At 40.6% G+C, this 16,464-nt stretch overlaps 1 protein-coding gene across 2 annotated transcripts in view; it reads left to right on the top strand.

The window, feature by feature from the left end:
- Positions 1 to 16,464, top strand: part of LOC124371118 (ras-associated and pleckstrin homology domains-containing protein 1-like) — an 88,143-nt gene that overhangs the window by 52,882 nt on the left and 18,797 nt on the right. For both annotated transcript variants that reach the window (XM_046829431.1, XM_046829432.1), the window contains one exon: positions 4,144 to 4,268. In XM_046829431.1, coding sequence (XP_046685387.1) covers positions 4,149 to 4,268 — 120 coding nt within the window. In that variant the 5' untranslated portion in view covers positions 4,144 to 4,148. The remainder of the gene's footprint in view (positions 1 to 4,143; positions 4,269 to 16,464) is intronic.

Here is a 16,464-nt window from a genome sequence, read left to right as displayed (position 1 = left end):
TGGAATGGTCTTGTGGTTAGAGTATCATTTGTAATATTAATTTAAATTTTTTAATTCAGACACTACCCTGACAGTGGAGATAACAGGCGAATCGATAGGTCATGCTCGTTGGAATGGTCTTGTGGTTAGAGTATCATTTACAATATTAATGTTAATTTTTTAATTCAGACACTACCCTGACAGTGGAGATAACAGGCGAATCTGTAGGTCATATTCGTTGGAATGGTCTTGTGGTTAGAGTATCAATTACAATATTAATGTTAGTTCTTGTTTTGTTTAATTTTAATTGTTAAAATGCTCAATTGCAGAAGTACTTGATTAGGGAAATGCCCAAGTCACTTCTAGTTCCCAAAGAAGACTTGTTGATTGCTGTACCGAAGTAATATTGTTTGACACTATAAAAGTCAAATGTTCAGATAAACAAATTTTGAAAGAAAACCACGGAAAGAGAACGTTTCGTCACTAATCAAAATCAACACTATAAAACATGCCCATTCCGTATATAGGGCAGCAGGGTTTCAGAGGGCATTAGTAAACAGAACAGATTGTATTTCTAATTTTTACGTATTTGTGGCACACAAAGTAAGGTCGAAGAGGATAACAATGCTTGAACTGTTCACGTAGAAAGGCTCATCCAAGTATATCAATAACCAAACCACTGCCGGCCGGACAGAGCCTAAATTGTCGCCGGAAACGGAGGTGGCAAGTCTCGCCGGAAGCTGTCAGATAGCCCGCCGGCATATCAACAACCATTATCTCTATCTTATACGTACATCTCTGCCCTGCTGCTCACGCTAAGCTACAAATACAGTGTGGCTTGTTAACTGTTTCTATATTGGCGACTATCGTTTTATTACAATCGCGAATGTCCTGGCAAATAGGACCTTCCACTATTGTGATCATCTGGCTGTGTGGACCAACAAGTCACATGATACATCAAATACAATTGAATTGTTTCCGATCATTATAACAGCATCTTTAGTATTGTTATAAGACGCCTTATGGTTGATTTTACGTGATTAGTGTTATCCATAATACTTTTCAACAGATAAATATTCAATAATTCTTGTTTGTCGGACAAATGTAAGGTAGATCACGTACAAGGTATCCTGGGCGCACCTTAACTCGCCTACACCTGCCATCCATACCCACGGCACTCGGCCCACATACAAATGCGCCAGACATGAGCCGCTCCTACCTTGGCCTCAGTCAGCTCGAATAATCTGGGCATACTAGATAATGAAATACACAATTATCTTACATTGTGGCTAACGCCATGAGGCTTGTACCGCCGCTGTTTCGTTCATAATTCTACGGTTATAGGGGCTTTAACTGCAAATGGAACTACCTAACGGTACACACTGACGTCCTGAGTTTTCATTTTCCGAGTTTGGCCCCGCCCCTAGTCGTCTCTACAAAGTTGTAAGTCTCGTTGGACAGGTCGGATGTATTCGATGTGCAAGCACTGACGTCCTGAGTTACAGCAATTATTACCTATTGCCAGGAGAAAGTTTCTCTATTTAATAGATCTCTCCCCTCCAGCTCACGCTAAGCTACAAATACAGTGTTGCTTGTTACAGCAATTATTACCTATTGCCAGGAGAAAGTTTCTCTTTTTAATAGATCACTGCCCTCCAGCTCACGCTAAGCTACAAATACAGTGTGGCTTGTTACAGCAATAATTACCTATTGCCAGGAGAAAGTTTCTCTATTTAATAGATCTCTACCCTCCAGCTCACGCTAAGCTACAATTACTGTGTGGCTTGTTACAGCAATTATTACCTATTGCCAGGAGAAAGTTTCTCTATTTAATATATCTCTGCCCTGCCGCTCACGCTAAGCTACAAATACAGTGTGGCTTGTTACAGCAATTATTACCTATTGCCAGGAGAAAGTTTCTCTATTTAATAGATCTCTGACCTCCAGCTCACGCTAAGCTACAAATACAGTGTGGCTTGTTACAGCAATTATTACCTATTGCCAGGAGAAAGTTTCTCTATTTAATAGATCTCTGCCCTCCAGCTCACGCTAAGCTACAAATACAGTGTGGCTTGTTACAGCAATTATTACCTATTGCCAGGAGAAAGTTTCTCTATGTTATAGATCTCTGCCCTGTGGCTCATCTAAGCTACAAATACAGTGTGGCTTGTTACAGCAATTATTACTTATTGCCAGGAGAAAGTTTCTCTATTTAATAGATCTCTGCCCTGTGGCTCATCTAAGCTACAAATACAGTGTGGCTTGTTACAGCAATTATTACCTATTGCCAGGAGAAAGTTTCTCTATTTAATAGATCTCTGCCCTCCAGCTCACGCTAAGCTACAAATACAGTGTGGCTTGTTACAGCAATTAGCCAGGAGAAAGTTTCTCTATTTAATATATCTCTGCCCTCCAGCTCACGCTAAGCTACAAATACAGTGTGGCTTGTTACAGCAATTATTACCTATTGCCAGGAGAAAGTTTCTCTATTTAATAGATCTCTGCCCTCCAGCTCACGCTAAGCTATAAATACAGTGTGGCTTGTTACAGCAATTATTACCTATTGCCAGGAGAAAGTTTCTCTATTTAATAGATCTCTGCCCTCCAGCTCACGCTAAGCTACAAATACAGTGTGGCTTGTTACAGCAATTATTACCTATTGCCAGGAGAAAGTTTCTCTATTTAATAGATCTCTGTCCCCCAGCTCACGCTAAGCTACAAATACAGTGTGGCTTGTTACAGCAATTATTACCTATTGCCAGGAGAAAGTTTCTCTATTTAATATATCTCTGCCCTCCAGCTCACGCTAAGCTACAAATACAGTGTGGCTTGTTACAGCAATTATTACCTATTGCCAGGAGAAAGTTTCTCTATTTAATAGATCTCTGCCCTCCAGCTCACGCTAAGCTACAAATACAGTGTGGCTTGTTACAGCAATTATTACCTATTGCCAGGAGAAAGTTTCTCTATTTAATAGATCTCTGCCCTCCAGCTCACGCTAAGCTACAAATACAGTGTGGCTTGTTACAGCAATTATTACCTATTGCCAGGAGAAAGTTTCTCTTTTTAATAGATCACTGCCCTCCAGCTCACGCTAAGCTACAATTACTGTGTGGCTTGTTACAGCAATTATTACCTATTGCCAGGAGAAAGTTTCTCTATTTAATATATCTCTGCCCTGCCGCTCACGCTAAGCTACAAATACAGTGTGGCTTGTTACAGCAATTATTACCTATTGCCAGGAGAAAGTTTCTCTATTTAATATATCTCTGCCCTCCAGCTCACGCTAAGCTACAAATACAGTGTGGCTTGTTACAGCAATTATTACCTATTGCCAGGAGAAAGTTTCTCTATTTAATAGATCTCTGCCCTCCAGCTCACGCTAAGCTATAAATACAGTGTGGCTTGTTACAGCAATTATTACCTATTGCCAGGAGAAAGTTTCTCTATTTAATAGATCTCTGCCCTCCAGCTCACGCTAAGCTACAGATACAGTGTGGCTTGTTACAGCAATTATTACCTATTGCCAGGAGAAAGTTTCTCTATTTAATAGATCTCTGCCCTCCAGCTCACGCTAAGCTACAAATACAGTGTGGCTTGTTACAGCAATTATTACCTATTGCCAGGAGAAAGTTTCTCTATGTTATAGATCTCTGCCCTGTGGCTCATCTAAGCTACAAATACAGTGTGGCTTGTTACAGCAATTATTACCTATTGCCAGGAGAAAGTTTCTCTATTTAATAGATCTCTGCCCTCCAGCTCACGCTAAGCTACAAATACAGTGTGGCTTGTTACAGCAATTATTACCTATTGCCAGGAGAAAGTTTCTCTATTTAATAGATCTCTCCCTTCCAGCTCACGCTAAGCTACAAATACAGTGTGGCTTGTTACAGCAATTATTGCCTATTGCCAGGAGAAAGTTTCTCTATTTAATATATCTCTGCCCTGCCGCTCACGCTAAGCTACAAATACAGTGTGGCTTGTTACAGCAATTATTACCTATTGTCATTAATTATTACCTAAGATTCGTCTTACAACTCCGAGGTGGATTCGGACCCGGACTCCGACCCTGACAACCCGGAGAAGCTGCTGAACACTTGGCTCGGAGAGTTGGACAGCCTGAATACAGATCAGTTTACAATATTATATAATATCGTGTTACAGAGGCAATGGAGAGCCACGAAGATTCGTCCTACAACTCCGAGGTGGATTCGGACCCGGACTCCGACCCTGACAACCCGGAGAAGCTGCTGAACACTTGGCTCGGAGAGTTGGACAGCCTTACCGTGGTATGTAATCTAGTAGTACCGTATTTACAAATTTCTGAGCATGACAATCATGGTTGGTCTCGTTATCAATAAAACATTAGATTACTTGGGTGTATGAAAATAACTTACACTCTGTTCACTTGTAACAACTACGTGACTTTTGTGTTTATTTGTATTAATATTTTGCCTTAAGGGAGCAGACCACTTAGAATATCCCTATCTCTGCCACATTAACCACATATCTGATCACCCTGGCCGTCCAACGTCCTCTGCTTTCTAGCACCCATTGTTCCTTCCAGTTCCTCGTGTACTCGAAGCTCGGTGTGCGAAGTGAGCAGGTCGATTGGAACGGCCCCGGTCACTACTAGAGTGGCCGGTCCAGAGATTAACGATTCTGAGTTCCCCTTTTCTCTGTACTACTGCCGCCATCTTTTGCCTTAGCACATTTGACGTAGAACGTCCGCACTAATCTCGCACCCGTACATGAGCACAGAGTGCATGAGCAACCGTATATTACTATCCACAGATCCGCCGATATTTTTCATCGGTCCGCTCAGAGGCTTTAAACAACCGCCGCCTTGTTTTTCGTTACAAGAGATCTGGTCCCAGAACGTGAGCTCGGTATCTAGCGTCACGCCGAGATTCTTTACACTGCTCTTTGTCTCGATATTCTCCGTCGCCAGAGTCAGTCCTGCCAGCGCTCGCAGTACGACTCGGTCGGCAGCCATTTTACCTCCTCGGCGGTACCCGTCTTAGGAGGTTGGCCCTGTTGTACAGGTCCGGCCCCCAGGATTGTGCCCCGTAGCCGGTCGACTGCCTATCCCTGAGACAGCTGTTTTACAGGAATGTCCACATCGTCCCGCACCTCCAGGGTGACCAACACGACCAGCCTCCCACTCTGAGACGCTCCGGACGTGCCTAACTCCTTCGCCACCACTCTGATTGTGGAGAGGCCTGCCAGCGAACAGTGGATTTACGTACCGAGTAGCAGGTGAGGCTACCGTCTTGAGCACTTCCGCAGCGACAAAATCGGGGCAGGCACCTTACGGCACCGCATCTTTTCGACGGCCAATTATCGCACGTGCTCCTCGGGAACTGTTCGCCTTCTTCGCCGACCACGGATAATGTTCCTCCTGAAGCACGTACAGTGGAGCAGTGAAGTTACCGTGTCTCGGCGCCATAGTCCCTCGTGATAAGCTCTACGTTAGAGTTTACTGTATTGCCGGCATCCTTCGTCACTTCCTGGACAGCCTCCTTTCCATTGACGATTTTCTGTCAGGACGTTTTCGGTTAGTCTGGTGACGTTCCAACTTTGAGGTCGTCCGGATTGGAACATCTGATTCCTTGGCACGACACCCAAGTAATATATCACTAACTGGTGATCGGACCCCGTAGAGTCCTCCATAACCCTTCAGTCCGTGATTCTTCGATAGAGTCTCCGCCGCAAAGGTCATAGCCGGGATGGAAAAAAGCGTATACCCGCAGCCATCATAATGCGGCGAGACATCTAGTGCCCGCCACTCGCTTTCCCCATCCGACTGTGCACTGCAATCCAAAATACCTACATCTACCTGACCCACTCATACAGCCATCATAATGCGGCGAGACATCTAGTGCCCGCCACTCACCCCATACGACTGTGCATTGCAATCCAAAATACCTGCATCTACCTGACCCACTCATACAGCCATCATAATGCGGCGAGACATCTAGTGCCCGCCACTCACCCCATACGACTGTGCATTGCAATCCAAAATACCTGCATCTACCTGACCCACTCATACAGCCATAATATTGCGGCGAGACATCTAGTGCCCGCCACTCACCCCATACGACTGTGCATTGCAATCCAAAATACCTGCATCTACCTGACCCACTCATACAGCCATCATAATGCGGCGAGACATCTAGTGCCCGCCACTCGCATTCCCCATCCGACTGTGCATTGCAATCCAAAATACCTGCATCTACCTGACCCACTCATGCAGCCATCATAATGCGGCGAGACATCTAGTGCCCGCCACTCGCATTCCCCATCCGACTGTGCACTGCAATCCAAAATACCTACATCTACCTGACCCACTCATACAGCCATCATAATGCGGCGAGACATCTAGTGCCCGCCACTCGCATTCCCCATCCGACTGTGCATTGCAGTCCGAAATACCTGCATCTACCTGACCCACTCAGCGATGTGGTCCTCTCTTGTGTTGAGTACTTACGGCACTCTACGATTGGTATGAAATACCGCATATTTCCGCTATAACCAAGTTATATAGAGTAATAGCAGTTACCCACGGATTCGTATCAATTTCGAAGGTTTTGCTTCACTATAAGCACATCTGGATCGAGTAAACTATATTTCCAACACCAATGTTGAGTTGGAACACCAACATATTTATAGTCATTGCATATTACACCAATTTAGTATTTTTTGTTCCACAGCTATAATTTTATCTCTTTCCCAAACAAGAAAATATATACTCAAACAGCTAAAGCCGATTACGTAGTGATCAAATGTAGCTTTTACTGCTACACAGTGATGGATGCCCGCAGTGCGGTCACACGTTGTAATAGACGATTACAATGTTATGTTTAACCATTAGTACTATATACATTTGGCCAACTAAACTCGATGGCGTAGTGATCAAATGTAGCTTTTACTGCTACACAGTGATGGATGCCCGCAGTGCGGTCACACGTTTGTAATAGACGATTACAATGTTATGTTTAACCGTGAGTACTATATACATTTGGCCAACTAAACTCGATGGCGTAGTGATCAAATGTAGCTTTTACTGCTACACAGTGATGGATGCCCGCAGTGCGGTCACACGTTGTAATAGACGATTACAATGTTATGTTTAACCGTGAGTACTATATACATTTGGCCAACTAAACTCGATTGCGTAGTGATCAAATGTAGCTTTTACTGCTACACAGTGATGGATGTCCGCAGTGCGGTCACACGTTGTAATAGACGATTACAATGTTATGTTTAACCATTAGTACTATATACATTTGGCCAACTAAACTCGATGGCGTAGTGTTCAAATGTAGCTTTTACTGCTACACAGTGATGGATGCCCGCAGTGCGGTCACACGTTGTAATAGACGATTACAATGTTATGTTTAACCGTGAGTACTATATACATTTGGCCAACTAAACTCGATGGCGTAGTGATCAAATGTAGCTTTTACTGCTACACAGTGATGGATGCCCGCAGTGCGGTCACACGTTGTAATAGACGATTACAATGTTATGTTTAACCGTGAGTACTATATACATTTGGCCAACTAAACTCGATGGCGTAGTGATCAAATGTAGCTTTTACTGCTACACAGTGATGGATGCCCGCAGTGCGGTCACACGTTGTAATAGACGATTACAATGTTATGTTTAACCGTGAGTACTATATACATTTGGCCAACTAAACTCGATGGCGTAGTGATCAAATGTAGCTTTTACTGCTACACAGTGATGGATGCCCGCAGTGCGGTCACACGTTGTAATAGACGATTACAATGTTATGTTTAACCGTGAGTACTATATACATTTGGCCAACTAAACTCGATGGCGTAGTGATCAAATGTAGCTTTTACTGCTACACAGTGATGGATGTCCGCAGTGCGGTCACACGTTGTAATAGACGATTACAATGTTATGTTTAACCGTGAGTACTATATACATTTGGCCAACTAAACTCGATGGCGTAGTGATCAAATGTAGCTTTTACTGCTACACAGTGATGGATGCCCGCAGTGCGGTCACACGTTGTAATAGACGATTACAATGTTATGTTTAACCGTGAGTACTATATACATTTGGCCAACTAAACTCGATGGCGTTGTGATCAAATGTAGCTTTTACTGCTACACAGTGATGGATGCCCGCAGTGCGGTCACACGTTGTAATAGACGATTACAATGTTATGTTTAACCGTGAGTACTATATACATTTGGCCAACTAAACTCGATGGCGTAGTGATCAAATGTAGCTTTTACTGCTACACAGTGATGGATGCCCGCAGTGCGGTCACACGTTGTAATAGACGATTACAATGTTATGTTTAACCGTGAGTACTATATACATTTGGCCAACTAAACTCGATGGCGTTGTGATCAAATGTAGCTTTTACTGCTACACAGTGATGGATGCCCGCAGTGCGGTCACACGTTGTAATAGACGATTACAATGTTATGTTTAACCGTGAGTACTATATACATTTGGCCAACTAAACTCGATGGCGTAGTGATCAAATGTAGCTTTTACTGCTACACAGTGATGGATGTCCGCAGTGCGGTCACACGTTGTAATAGACGATTACAATGTTAAGTTTAAACCGTGAGTACTATATACATTTGGCCAACTAAACTCGATGGCGTAGTGATCAAATGTAGCTTTTACTGCTACACAGTGATGGATGCCCGCAGTGCGGTCACACGTTGTAATAGACGATTACAATGTTATGTTTAACCGTGAGTACTATATACATTTGGCCAACTAAACTCGATGGCGTTGTGATCAAATGTAGCTTTTACTGCTACACAGTGATGGATGTCCGCAGTGCGGTCACACGTTGTAATAGACGATTACAATGTTATGTTTAACCGTGAGTACTATATACATTTGGCCAACTAAACTCGATGGCGTAGTGATCAAATGTAGCTTTTACTGCTACACAGTGATGGATGCCCGCAGTGCGGTCACACGTTGTAATAGACGATTACAATGTTATGTTTAACCGTGAGTACTATATACATTTGGCCAACTAAACTCGATGGCGTTGTGATCAAATGTAGCTTTTACTGCTACACAGTGATGGATGCCCGCAGTGCGGTCACACGTTGTAATAGACGATTACAATGTTATGTTTAACCGTGAGTACTATATACATTTGGCCAACTAAACTCGATGGCGTAGTGATCAAATGTAGCTTTTACTGCTACACAGTGTTGGATGCCCGCAGTGCGGTCACACGTTGTAATAGACGATTACAATGTTATGTTTAACCGTGAGTACTATATACATTTGGCCAACTAAACTCGATGGCGTTGTGATCAAATGTAGCTTTTACTGCTACACAGTGATGGATGCCCGCAGTGCGGTCACACGTTGTAATAGACGACTCCACACGCAATTTTCTGTTGAAAAAGGGGACACTATATTCACGTATTCTTTTTCTGCCACAATCTAATCTCTCCTGAGATAATTGGTAGGCATTCCTTGTGAGCCTTTAGGGCTCAAAATGAAGGTATTTAAAACATTTCCTGCCTCTATATTTCGTGGTTTTTGCTAGGCGTTGATAGGTTATTCGATATATATATATATATATATATATAATTTCAATAAATATTGAATCACAAAAAGTACTTGCTCCGCCGGGAGTCGAACCCGGATCTCTCACTTGCCGGGTGAACTTGCTACCATTACACCACGGAACGCTTACTTTTTCCGATTAAATTATTTTGTATTTAAAATTAGATAACAGCTTCGTCTTTGTAATCTGCAATACACTACTGAGCAAACACTTCACAATAATTTAATATTTTCTAAAATTTAAAAGTTTAAAAATGTATCTGCCTCTGATGAAATTCAGCTGAAAGTATTAAAAGCTGTTAAGCAGTTAACTCTGTATTATGTGTCAAAGCGCAGTCTGGCGGATACAATGTATATCAACAAGTACTTAGAAATTAATTAAAAAAAAATGTTTCAATGGACCAAACTGAGAATCTAAACCATTCTCAAATCTTCTTCAACACGCATACAAAATTTCGTCAAACTCGGCCCCGTCGCGGAGTTCAGTCACACAGAGTTTGATGATGATGCATGTTATTTCCTGAGATTTGGCTGAGTATTAGTGCATACCTTTACATCGGTCTTCATTCGAAGAATAAGAACAATAGTTAAATTTGTAAACAAAAAGAGAGAAATTTGCAATCATTTGAGATTTTAACATCTTACAGTTTCGTGAAACCTTTCTTGTAGAATTGAAATTTATCATGAAACTTGATTTTTGCATAGGCAAGAAAGATTTCTACTATGGTGCTATTTCATCTATGGAATTTGACAGTGCGTCGTTGAAGCCAATCACTCGGTACATTACCATTACATACCATACTGTACATACCATACTGTACATACCATACTGTACATACCATACTGTACATACCATACTGGAGGTAAACATTTCTTGTCTGTACGATTGTATATCTGTCCCCAAAACGTATCGTGAATGAAACAAGCTGTAGCTATGCAAAGTATGTAAGTACATACCATACTGGAGGTAAACATTTCTTGTCTGTACGATTGTATATCTGTCCCCAAAACGTATCGTGAATGAAACAAGCTGTAGCTATGCAAAGTATGTAAGTACATACCATACTCTACGATTGTATATCTGTCGCCAAAAACGTATCGTGAATGAAACAAGCTGTAGCTATGCAAAGTATGTAAGTACATACCATACTGTACGATTGTATATCTGTCCCCAAAACGTATCGTGAATGAAACAAGCTGTAGCTATGCAAAGTATGTAAGTACATACCATACTGGAGGTAAACATTTCTTGTCTGTACGATTGTATATCTGTCGCCAAAACGTATCGTGAATGAAACAAGCTGTAGCTATGCAAAGTATGTAAGTACATACCATACTGTACGATTGTATATCTGTCGCTAAAACGTATCGTGAATGAAACAAGCTGTAGCTATGCAAAGTATGTAAGTACATACCATACTGGAGGTAAACATTTCTTGTCTGTACGATTGTATATCTGTCGCCAAAACGTATCGTGAATGAAACAAGCTGTAGCTATGCAAAGTATGTAAGTACATACCATACTGGAGGTAAACATTTCTTGTCTGTACGATTGTATATCTGTCCCCAAAACGTATCGTGAATGAAACAAGCTGTAGCTATGCAAAGTATGTAAGTACATACCATACTCTACGATTGTATATCTGTCGCCAAAACGTATCGTGAATGAAACAAGCTGTAGCTATGCAAAGTATGTAAGTACATACCATACTGTACGATTGTATATCTGTCCCCAAAACGTATCGTGAATGAAACAAGCTGTAGCTATGCAAAGTATGTAAGTACATACCATACTGGAGGTAAACATTTCTTGTCTGTACGATTGTATATCTGTCCCCAAAACGTATCGTGAATGAAACAAGCTGTAGCTATGCAAAGTATGTAAGTACATACCATACTGTACGATTGTATATCTGTCGCCAAAACGTATCGTGAATGAAACAAGCTGTAGCTATGCAAAGTATGTAAGTACATACCATACTCTACGATTGTATATCTGTCGCCAAAACGTATCGTGAATGAAACAAGCTGTAGCTATGCAAAGTATGTAAGTACATACCATACTGTACGATTGTATATCTGTCGCCAAAACGTATCGTGAATGAAACAAGCTGTAGCTATGCAACGTATGTAAGTACATACCATACTGGAGGTAAACATTTCTTGTCTGTTCAATTGTATATCTGTCCCCAAAACGTATCGTGAATGAAACAAGCTGTAGCTATGCAAAGTATGTAAGTACATACCATACTGGAGGTAAACATTTCTTGTCTGTACGATTGTATATCTGTCCCCAAAACGTATCGTGAATGAAACAAGCTGTAGCTATGCAAAAATGTAAGTACATACCATACTGTACGATTGTATATCTGTCGCCAAAACGTATCGTGAATGAAACAAGCTGTAGCTATGCAAAGTATGTAAGTACATACCATACTCTACGATTGTATATCTGTCGCCAAAAACGTATCGTGAATGAAACAAGCTGTAGCTATGCAAAGTATGTAAGTACATACCATACTGTACGATTGTATATCTGTCGCCAAAACGTATCGTGAATGAAACAAGCTGTAGCTATGCAACGTATGTAAGTACATACCATACTGGAGGTAAACATTTCTTGTCTGTTCAATTGTATATCTGTCCCCAAAACGTATCGTGAATGAAACAAGCTGTAGCTATGCAAAGTATGTAAGTACATACCATACTGGAGGTAAACATTTCTTGTCTGTTCAATTGTATATCTGTCCCCAAAAACGTATCGTGAATGAAACAAGCTGTAGCTATGCAAAGTATGTAAGTACATACCATACTGGAGGTAAACATTTCTTGTCTGTACGATTTTATATATGTCGCCAAAACGTATCGTGAATGAAACAAGCTGTAGCTATGCAAAGTATGTAAGTACATACCATACTGGAGGTAAACATTTCTTGTCTGTACAATTGTATATCTGTCGCCAAAACGTAATCGTGAATGAAACAAGCTGTAGCTATGCAAAGTATGTAAGTACATACCATACTGGAGGTAAACATTTCTTGTCTGTACGATTGTATATCTGTCGCCAAAACGTATCGTGAATGAAACAAGCTGTAGCTATGCAAAGTATGTAAGTACATACCATACTGGAGGTAAACATTTTCTTGTCTGTACGATTGTATATCTGTCGCCAAAACGTATCGTGAATGAAACAAGCTGTAGCTATGCAAAGTATGTAAGTACATACCATACTGGAGGTAAACATTTCTTGTCTGTACGATTGTATATCTGTCGCCAAAACGTATCGTGAATGAAACAAGCTGTAGCTATGCAAAGTATGTAAGTACATACCATACTGGAGGTAAACATTTCTTGTCTTTACGATTGTATATCTGTCGCCAAAACGTATCGTGAATGAAACAAGTTGTAGCTATGCAAAGTATGTAAGTACATACCTTACTGGAGGTAAACATTTCTTGTCTGTACGATTGTATATCTGTCGCCAAAACGTATCGTGAATGAAACAAGTTGTAGCTATGCAAAGTATGTAAGTACATACATACCTTACTGGAGGTAAACATTTCTTGTCTGTACGATTGTATATCTGTCGCCAAAACGTATCGTGAATGAAACAAGCTGTAGCTATGCAAAGTATGTAAGTACATACCATACTGGAGGTAAACATTTCTTGTCTGTACGATTGTATATCTGTCGCCAAAACGTATCGTGAATGAAACAAGTTGTAGCTATGCAAAGTATGTAAGTACATACCATACTGGAGGTAAACATTTCTTGTCTGTACGATTGTATATCTGTCGCCAAAACGTATCGTGAATGAAACAAGTTGTAGCTATGCAAAGTATGTAAGTACATACCATACTGGAGGTAAACATTTCTTGTCTGTACAATTGTATATCTGTCGCCAAAACGTATCGTGAATGAAACAAGCTGTAGCTATGCAAAGTATGTAAGTACATACCATACTGGAGGTAAACATTTCTTGTCTGTACGATTGTATATCTGTCCCCAAAACGTATCGTGAATGAAACAAGCTGTAGCTATGCAAAGTATGTAAGTACATACCTTACTGGAGGTAAACATTTCTTGTCTGTACGATTGTATATCTGTCGCCAAAACGTATCGTGAATGAAACAAGCTGTAGCTATGCAAAGTATGTAAGTACATACCATACTGGAGGTAAACATTTCGTGGCTGTACGATTGTATATCTGTCCCCAAAACGTATCGTGAATGAAACAAGCTGTAGCTATGCAAAGTATGTAAGTACATACCATACTGGAGGTAAACATTTCTTGTCTGTACGATTGTATATCTGTCGCCAAAACGTATCGTGAATGAAACAAGCTGTAGCTATGCAAAGTATGTAAGTACATACCATACTGTACGATTGTATATCTGTCGCTAAAACGTATCGTGAATGAAACAAACTGTAGCTATGCAAAGTATGTAAGTACATACCATACTGGAGGTAAACATTTCTTGTCTGTACGATTGTATATCTGTCGCCAAAACGTATCGTGAATGAAACAAGCTGTAGCTATGCAAAGTATGTAAGTACATACCATACTGGAGGTAAACATTTCTTGTCTGTACGATTGTATATCTGTCCCCAAAACGTATCGTGAATGAAACAAGCTGTAGCTATGCAAAGTATGTAAGTACATACCATACTCTACGATTGTATATCTGTCGCCAAAACGTATCGTGAATGAAACAAGCTGTAGCTATGCAAAGTATGTAAGTACATACCATACTGTACGATTGTATATCTGTCCCCAAAACGTATCGTGAATGAAACAAGCTGTAGCTATGCAAAGTATGTAAGTACATACCATACTGGAGGTAAACATTTCTTGTCTGTACGATTGTATATCTGTCCCCAAAACGTATCGTGAATGAAACAAGCTGTAGCTATGCAAAGTATGTAAGTACATACCATACTGGAGGTAAACATTTCTTGTCTGTTCAATTGTATATCTGTCCCCAAAACGTATCGTGAATGAAACAAGCTGTAGCTATGCAAAGTATGTAAGTACATACCATACTGGAGGTAAACATTTCTTGTCTGTACGATTGTAATATCTGTCGCCAAAACGTATCGTGAATGAAACAAGCTGTAGCTATGCAAAGTATGTAAGTACATACCATACTGGAGGTAAACATTTCTTGTCTGTACGATTGTATATCTGTCGCCAAAACGTATCGTGAATGAAACAAGCTGTAGCTATGCAAAGTATGTAAGTACATACCATACTGGAGGTAAACATTTCTTGTCTGTACGATTGTATATCTGTCGCCAAAACGTATCGTGAATGAAACAAGCTGTAGTTATGCAAAGTATGTAAGTACATACCATACTGGAGGTAAACATTTCTTGTCTGTACGATTGTATATCTGTCGCCAAAACGTATCGTGAATGAAACAAGCTGTAGCTATGCAAAGTATGTAAGTACATACCATACTGGAGGTAAACATTTCTTGTCTGTACGATTGTATATCTGTCGCCAAAACGTATCGTGAATGAAACAAGCTGTAGTTATGCAAAGTATGTAAGTACATACCATACTGGAGGTAAACATTTCTTGTCTGTACGATTGTATATCTGTCGCCAAAACGTATCGTGAATGAAACAAGTTGTAGCTATGCAAAGTATGTAAGTACATACCTTACTGGAGGTAAACATTTCTTGTCTGTACGATTGTATATCTGTCGCCAAAACGTATCGTGAATGAAACAAGTTGTAGCTATGCAAAGTATGTAAGTACATACCTTACTGGAGGTAAACATTTCTTGTCTGTACGATTGTATATCTGTCGCCAAAACGTATCGTGAATGAAACAAGCTGTAGCTATGCAAAGTATGTAAGTACATACCATACTGGAGGTAAAACATTTCTTGTCTGTACGATTGTATATCTGTCGCCAAAACGTATCGTGAATGAAACAAGTTGTAGCTATGCAAAGTATGTAAGTACATACCATACTGGAGGTAAACATTTCTTGTCTGTACGATTGTATATCTGTCGCCAAAACGTATCGTGAATGAAACAAGTTGTAGCTATGCAAAGTATGTAAGTACATACCATACTGGAGGTAAACATTTCTTGTCTGTACGATTGTATATCTGTCGCCAAAACGTATCGTGAATGAAACAAGCTGTAGCTATGCAAAGTATGTAAGTACATACCATACTGGAGGTAAACATTTCTTGTCTGTACGATTGTATACCTGTCGCCAAAACGTATGGTGAATGAAACAAGCTGTAGCTATGCAAAGTATGTAAGTACATACCATTCTGGAGGTAAATATTTCTTGTCTGTACGATTGTATACCTGTCGCCAAAACGTATCGTGAATGAAACAAGCTGTAGCTATGCAAAGTATGTAAGTACATACCATACTGGAGGTAAACATTTCTTGTCTGTACGATTGTATATCTGTCGCCAAAACGTATCGTGAATGAAACAAGCTGTAGCTATGCAAAGTATGTAAGTACATACCATACTGGAGGTAAACTTTCTTGTCTGTACGATTGTATATCTGTCGCCAAAACGTATCGTGAATGAAACAAGCTGTAGCTATGCAAAGTATGTAAGTACATACCATACTGTACGATTGTATATCTGTCGCCAAAACGTATCGTGAATGAAACAAGCTGTAGCTATGCAAAGTATGTAAGTACATACCATACTGGAGGTAAACATTTCTTGTCTGTACGATTGTATATCTGTCGCCAAAACGTATCGTGAATGAAACAAGCTGTAGCTATGCAAAGTATGTAACGCGACACGCGGTGTATAGTAGTGAATATATCGACAACCGTACAGTGATTGGAAAATTTAAAACTCCCAAACTCGGGAACATTACTTGTAGTCTTTACATCCCATCACAGTCAGTTGT

Source organism: Homalodisca vitripennis, unplaced genomic scaffold (genome assembly GCF_021130785.1).
Source record: "Homalodisca vitripennis isolate AUS2020 unplaced genomic scaffold, UT_GWSS_2.1 ScUCBcl_962;HRSCAF=3961, whole genome shotgun sequence".
NCBI lineage: Eukaryota > Metazoa > Arthropoda > Insecta > Hemiptera > Cicadellidae > Homalodisca > Homalodisca vitripennis.
The sequence above is the reverse complement of the archived record's forward strand: the minus strand, read 5'-3'. Positions and strand labels throughout refer to the sequence as shown.